At 52.9% G+C, this 7,832-nt stretch overlaps 1 protein-coding gene across 1 annotated transcript in view; it reads left to right on the top strand.

Annotated features, from left to right (window-relative positions):
* The first annotated feature begins 42 nt into the window (after positions 1 to 42).
* Positions 43 to 7,832, top strand: part of INTS3 (integrator complex subunit 3) — an 86,937-nt gene continuing 79,147 nt past the window's right edge. The window contains 1 exon segment of the mRNA XM_056547332.1: positions 43 to 652. Coding sequence (XP_056403307.1) covers positions 584 to 652 — 69 coding nt within the window. The 5' untranslated portion in view covers positions 43 to 583.

Below are 7,832 nucleotides of genomic sequence, written 5' to 3'. Positions count from 1 at the left end.
TTCCGTCAATCACAGTGCTCGGCACGTTGTGATTGGTCCGCGGTCCGGGAGAGGGTGGGAGCTTCCGGTGGTTGGTTGATGGCTCCGGTATGGTTTCCTGTGTGTACTGAGAGCTCCCGGTACTGCCCTGTAACGGGGGGCGCACAGTGACCCCACATAGAACCCCTGACACTCCCCATAGGTGGCCCCTTATTACATAGCCCCTGCAGCTGAGCCTGGGGTACCCCATTCTTGTAAGTGGTCCTGGGGTGCCCCATCCTGCCCTTAGCCCCCCCCCCTTTATAATTTAGGGTATTCTATGGTTATCATGGCCCCCCAATAGTGCCTGGGCCCCCCATTCTTTATGTGACCCCCCAAACCACAAGCTGAGTTCCCTATAGTTTATTTGGCTCCTCAGCAGGGGCCCCTATGCTCCCAGTAGGGGAGAGGGCCCCCATTACCTGTCCCCCCAGTTTTCCCATATACATTAAATGTCCAGTGACTTGTTGAATTATAGTCATTGCCCCCCAGGCCTGATACCCGTGAGCGCCCCCTATTCCCTGCCCCTTTATTTATCTCACCCCGGGCGACAGACGACCCCAGAATGGAGCAGAAATCCAAAGGCAAGCTGCTGATCTCCACCAGTCTGGACGCCAAGGACGAGCTGGAGGAGGTAACGTGTCCCAGGCGGAATATATACATATTAAAGGGCAGCTCTATCTTTATGGGACCACTATATGTAGGGCACCCATGTAGGGCCCGGGGCCCTGATTGTCCTCATGCTATAGGACTGTTCCTCAGACTTCTGTAAACCTCCGAGCCGTCTGCTGTCAGGGCATGCTGGGAGTTGGGCAGCCATTGGTAACAACGCGGTGTCAGGGACGGTATTAGACTAAATGTGGCCCTGGGCAAAATTAAAACTGGTGTCCAAAGATCCCCATGTTCTGCTCCCTGAATTGTGGGACATCTCAGCTAATGCGAGTGACTGCGACCGGACAGACGTGATAATCTGGGATTCAGGGATCGCAACACAGCCATCTGTGACCACCAACCCATGTCACAAAGTAATCCCGCCCCCCTGTGCCCACCTATACCCGCCCCCCTGTGCCCGGCTATACCCGCCCCCCTGTCCCCGGCTATACCCGCCCCCCTGTCCCCGGCTATACCCGCCCCCCTGTGCCCGGCTATACCCGCCCCCCCTGTGCCCGGCTATACCCGCCCCCCCTGTGCCCAGCTATACCCGCCCCCCTGTGCCCGGCTATACCCGCCCCCCTCTGCCCGGCTATACCCGCCCCCCTGTGCCCGGCTATACTTCCCCCCCCCCCCCCTGTGCCCGGCTATACCTCCCCCCTGTGCCCGGCTATACCTCCCCCCCGTGCCCGGCTATACCTCCCCCCCCTGTGCCCGGCTATACCTCCCCCCCCTGTGCCCGGCTATACCTCCCCCCCCCTGTGCCCGGCTAAACCTCCCCCCCCCTGTGCCCGGCTAAACCTCCCCCCCCCTGTGCCCGGCTATACCTCCCCCCCTGTGCCCGGCTATACCTCCCCCCCCTGTGCCCGGCTATACCTCCCCCCCCTGTGCCCGGCTATACCTCCCCCTCCTGTGCCCGGCTATACCTCCCCCTCCTGTGCCCGCCTATACCTCCCCCCCCTGTGCCCGCCTATACCCGCCCCCCCCTGTGCCCGCCTATACCCGCCCCCCCTGTGCCCGGCTATACCCCGCCCCCCCTTTGCCCGGCTATACCTCCCTCCCCTTTGCCCGGCTATACCCGCCCCCCCCTGTGCCCGGCTATACCTCCCCCCCCCCCTGTGCCCGGCTATACCTCCCCCCCCCCTGTGCCCGGCTATACCTCCCCCCCCTGTGCCCGGCTATACCTCCCCCCCCTGTGCCCGGCTATACCTCCCCCCCTGTGCCCGGCTATACCCGCCCCCCCTGTGCCCGGCTATACCCGCCCCCCCTGTGCCCGGCTATACCCGCCCCCCCTGTGCCCGGCTATACCTCCCCCCCCCCTGTGCCCGGCTATACCTGCCCCCCCCTGTACCCGGCTATACCTCCCCTCCCCCCCCCCCTGTGCCCGGCTATACCTGCCCCCCCCCTGTGCCCGGCTATACCCCCCCCCCCCCATGTGCCCGGCTATACCTGCCCCCCCCCTGTACCCGGCTATACCTCCCCTCCCCCCCCCCCCCCCCTGTGCCCGGCTATACCTGCCCCCCCCCTGTGCCCGGCTATACCCCCCCCCATGTGCCCGGCTATACCCGCCCCCCCCCTGTGCCCGGCTATACCCGCCCCCCCTGTGCCCGGCTATACCCGCCCCCCCTGTGCCCGGCTATACCCGCCCCCCCCTGTGCCCGGCTATACCCGCCCCCCTGTGCCTGGCCATACACCCGAGTTCTGTATAATTTGTACCAAAAACTGATTGGAGGTGACAGGACTCCCAGTTCCCCTATGGCCCCTCCAAAATCCCACTCCCGATGCCCCCCCACATCCTGCTTACTATGGCCCCTCATATCCTTTTGTCCCCATACACTGTATCTGGAAGGACCTGTCATGACATTGTTAGGAAGGTCCTTACAGATACAGTGTAAGGGGAAGATTTATTAAAACCTGTGCAGAGGAAAAGTTGTCCCGTTGCCCCTAGCAACCAATCGGATCGCTTCTTCCATTTTCCACAGGCCTTCCTTAAACTGAAAGAAGCGATCTCGTTTTGATAGAGTTGGAGAGCGCTGCGCTATACAAGGAGTAACGCTGACGGCATACCCTATACAGTGAGCCGCTCTGTACGGCCATATTGGGAGTTGTATTGTGCAACAGCTGGAGAGACTCTGGTTGACTTTTGGCCTTTATGGCATGATGGGAATTGTAGTTTATATAAAGCTGCAGTTATAGTGTGGGGGTGGGGCTATAGAGCAGAGACAATATCCAGCCACGCCTCCTGAAACAGCAGAGGATGATGGGTCATCTCTGGAGAGGGGCTAGGGAACTGCTGAGAAAACACCACACTGATAACGAGAGGACTACACAACTTTCTGGCAGGGAAAGAGGGAAGAGCAAGGAGCTGCTGAGACAACACCACACTGATAACGAGAGGACTACACAACTTTCTGGCAGGGAAAGAGGGAAGAGCAAGGAGCTGCTGAGACAACACCACACTGACAATGAGTGGACTACATAACTTCCTGTCAGGAGAGGACAGGAGCCAGGGAGCTGCTGAGACAACAATACTGAGAATGAGAGGACTACATAACCTCCTGTCTGGAGAGGGCAGGAGCCAGGGAGCTGCTGAGACAACAATACTGACAATGAGAGGACTACATAACTTCCTGTTAGGAGAGGACAGGAGCCAAGGAGCTGCTGAGACAACCCAATACTGACAATGAGAGGACTACATAACTTCCTGTCAGGAGAGGACAGGAGCCAGGGAGCTGCTGAGACAACCCAATACTGACAATGAGCGGACTACATAACTTCCTGTCCGGAGAGGACAGGAGCCAGGGAGCTGCTGAGACGACAATACTGACAATGAGAGGACTACATAACTTCCTGTCAGGAGAGGGCAGGAGCCAGGGACCTACTGAGACAACAATACTGACAATGAGAGGACTACATAACTTCCTTTCAGGAGAGGACAGGAGCCGGGGAGCTGCTGAGACAACACCATACTGAAAATGAGGACTACATAACTTCCTGTCAGGAGAGGGAAGGAGCCAGGGAGCTGCTGAGACAACAATACTGACAATGAGAGGACTACATAACTTCCTGTCAGGAAGTTTTTTTAAATTAACTGGTGCCAGAAAGTTAAACAGATTTGTAAAACTTATGTTAAAAAATCTTTACCAGCTGCTAAGTACTGAAAGGATTAAGATTTTTAAATAGAAGTAATTTACAAATCTATTTAGCTTTCTGGCACCAGTTCATATAAAAAATAAAAATAAAGTTTTCCACCGGAGTAAAACGTCCTAGAGATGAACGGGGAGATGAACGCTCTATTTAAAAGAAATCTTCCTGAGGGATGCAGCGCTGACCGTGCTAAGATATTGTGCTGTGACCATAGAACCATCGGACGTTCTGTTACAAATAGTCAACAGGATCACAAAAAGTGGATTGGGAAAAGGATGCAAATTATCTGACAGATAAGTTTTGAGACAAATGAAAAATGAAGCCACCAGGAACCCATGATCCTCCAGTGATGTCATATTCTAGAACTGCAACCGACCTGGATTGGACACAAGTTTAAGGTGTTCAGAGACAGGGCCAAGGAAAGGAAACCTGCCCACCACTGAGCAAAACACCCGACCGGGCCGAGACTTATCTGAAGACCTGACCACCACTGAACAAGACACCAGACCGGGCCAAGGAAAGGAAACCTGCCCACCACTGAGCAAAACACCAGACCGGGCCGAGACTTATCTGAAGACCTGACCACCACTGTACAAGACACCAGACCGGGCCAAGGAAAGGAAACCTGGCCACCACTAACCAAGACATATCTGAAGACCTGCCCACCACTGAGCAAAACACCATTCCGGGCCGAGACTTATCTGAAGACCTGCCCACCACTGAGCAAAACACCAGACCGGGCCAAGGAAAGGAAACCTGCCCACAACTGAGCAAAACACCAGACCGGGCCAAGACTTATCTGAAGACCTGACCACCATTGTACAAGACACCAGACCGGGCCAAGGAAAGGAAACCTGCCCACCACTGAGCAAAACACCAGACCGGGCCAAGACATATCTGAAGACCTGACCACCACTGAACAAGACACCAGACCGGGCCAAGGAAAGGAAACCTGCCCACCACTGAGCAAAATACCAGACCGGACCAAGACATATCTGAAGACCTGACCACCACTGAACAAGACACCAGACCGGGCCAAGACTTATCTGAAGACCTGACCACCACTGTACAAGACACCAGACCGGGCCAAGGAAAGGAAACCTGACGACCACTGAACAAGACACCAGACTAGACCAAGACATATCTGAAGACCTGACCATCACTGGACAAGACACCAGACTGGACCAAGACATATCTGTAGACCCGGCCACCACTGAACAAGACACCAGACTGGGCCAAGGAAAGGAAACCTGACCACCACTGTACAAGACACCAGACTGGGCCAAGGAAAGGAAACCTGGCCACCACTGTAGAAGAGACCAGGCCAAGACATATGTGAAGACCTGACCACCACTGAACAAGACACCAGACTGGACAAAGACATATCTGAAGACCTGACCACCACTGTATTAGACACCAGACTGGGCCGAGACATATCTGAAGACCTGACCACTACTGAACAAGACACCAGACTGGGCCAAGGAAGGGAAACCTGACCACCACTGTACAAGACACCAGACTGGGCCAAGGAAAGGAAACCTGGCCACCACTGTAGAAGAGACCAGGCCAAGACATATGTGAAGACCTGACCACCACTGAACAAGACACCAGACTGGACAAAGACATATCTGAAGACCTGACCACCACTGTATTAGACACCAGACTGGGCCGAGACATATCTGAAGACCTGACCACTACTGAACAAGACACCAGACTGGACAAAGACATATCTGAAGACCTGACCACTACTCAACAAGACACCAGACTGGGCCGAGACATATCTGAAGACCTGACCACCACTGTACAAAACACCAGACTGGACAAAGACATATCTGAAGACCTGACCACTACTCAACAAGACACCAGACTGGGCCGAGACATATCTGAAGACCTGACCACCACTGTACAAAACACCAGACTGGACAAAGACATATCTGAAGACCTGACCACTACTCAACAAGACACCAGACTGGGCCGAGACATATCTGAAGACCTGACCACCACTGTACAAGACAACAGACTGGACAAAGACATATCTGAAGTCCTGACCACTACTCAACAAGACACCAGACTGGGCCGAGACATATCTGAAGACCTGACCACCACTGTACAAGACAACAGACTGGACAAAGACATATCTGAAGTCCTGACCACTACTCAACAAGACACCAGACTAGAAGAAAAACTAAACGGAAAAATGAAAACGAACTGTATCCTCAAGGGGTTAACAGATGAGCCCCCCACTCATCTCACTGTAGCACGGAGCCCCTGGGGGACTCAGCTAACGGGTATTTGTTGGAACCCCGCTCCAGTTATTTCTGTGGGTTCTCTTCCTGTGTACTCCGGCTCTGCCGTCCCTCCTCTCACATAGACTTTCATTGATTTGACCCCTGATCTCTGGGTATTTCTCGGCCTCCATCTTTACATCACATGGTCGGTGACTGATCTCTGACCTCATTACCAACTGATGATATAATTGGTTGTTATTCATCATTTTCAGGATAATTAACAGGTGGCTACCATGGCAACTGGGCAAACATCAGCAGTGCTGGAAAATGGGGCCTCCTCATGTTGTGGGGTGATATATAGATATATATATATATATATATATATATATATATATACATATACATATACATACATATTAGTGTAATGCATCATTAGCAGTGTGTGCTGGTGGATGAGGGGGCGCATAGGACATGCATGGGGTGCTCTGCCCATTGGTGTTGCCCCTCGATATAGCAGTATTGCCTTTTCGCCCCTCCATATAGCAGTGTTGCCCTTGTTGCCCCCTCCATATATCAGTGATTGGCTCGGCGGGCACCTTATTTGGGGCTGTCGCTCTCATTCTCTCTGGGATGTGTTCTGGTCGGTGATTGACTCGGCGGTCATGTTATTTGGCTCGGTCGCCTGGTGGTTCATTAGGACTCTGGGATTGGTCTGGCTTGTGGTGTATAATGCGCCGTCCTCGCTAACCCCTTATGCTTTGATCCGGACCTGGTGCAGGGCTCACTGGGCTCTATTCTTGGCAGATTCCCTCATTACCGGCGGCCTCAGCGGTGCCTCACACTTAACCCCTCGCTCCCCACCATTTGGCCGTTCTCTGTAGGATGTAATACGTAAGGCTCCACCATGCTCTGAGGCCTGAATATAATGGTCAGTGCCGGGCAGCGGCTGTGTCATGTGTCGATGTCCTCTATATGGTATTATAGGTCAGTCTGGGGCTGTAGTATTATATGGTATCATAGGTCAGTCTGGGGCTGTAGTATTATATGGTATTACAGGTCAGTCTGGGGCTGTAGTATTATATGGTATCATAGGTCAGTCTGGGGCTGTAGTATTATATGGTATTACAGGTCAGTCTGGGGCTGTAGTATTATATGGTATCATAGGTCAGTCTGGGGCTGTAGTATTATATGGTATTATAGGTCAGTCTGGGGCTGTAGTATTATATGGTATTACAGGTCAGTCTGGGGCTGTAGTATTATATGGTATTATAGGTCAGTCCGGGGCTGTAGTATTATATGGTATCATAGGTCAGTCTGGGGCTGTAGTATTATATGGTATTACAGGTCAGTCTGGGGCTGTAGTATTATATGGTATCATAGGTCAGTCTGGGGCTGTAGTATTATATGGTATTATAGGTCAGTCTGGGGCTGTAGTATTATATGGTATTATAGGTCAGTCTGGGGCTGTAGTATTATATGGTATTATAGGTCAGTCTGGGGCTGTAGTATTATATGGTATTATAGGTCAGTCTGGGGCTGTAGTATTATATGGTATTATAGGTCAGTCTGGGGCTGTAGTATTATATGGTATTACAGGTCAGTCCGGTGCTGTAGTATTATATGGTATTATAGGTCAGTCCGGGGCTGTAGTATTATATGGTATCATAGGTCAGTCTGGGGCTGTAGTATTATATGGTATTACAGGTCAGTCTGGGGCTGTAGTATTATATGGTATCATAGGTCAGTCTGGGGCTGTAGTATTATATAGTATTACAGGTCAGTCCGGTG

Source organism: Hyla sarda, chromosome 11 (genome assembly GCF_029499605.1).
Source record: "Hyla sarda isolate aHylSar1 chromosome 11, aHylSar1.hap1, whole genome shotgun sequence".
Taxonomy (NCBI): domain Eukaryota; kingdom Metazoa; phylum Chordata; class Amphibia; order Anura; family Hylidae; genus Hyla; species Hyla sarda.
Note: the sequence above shows the minus strand (reverse complement) of the source record. Positions and strands in the feature narration are given on the sequence as shown.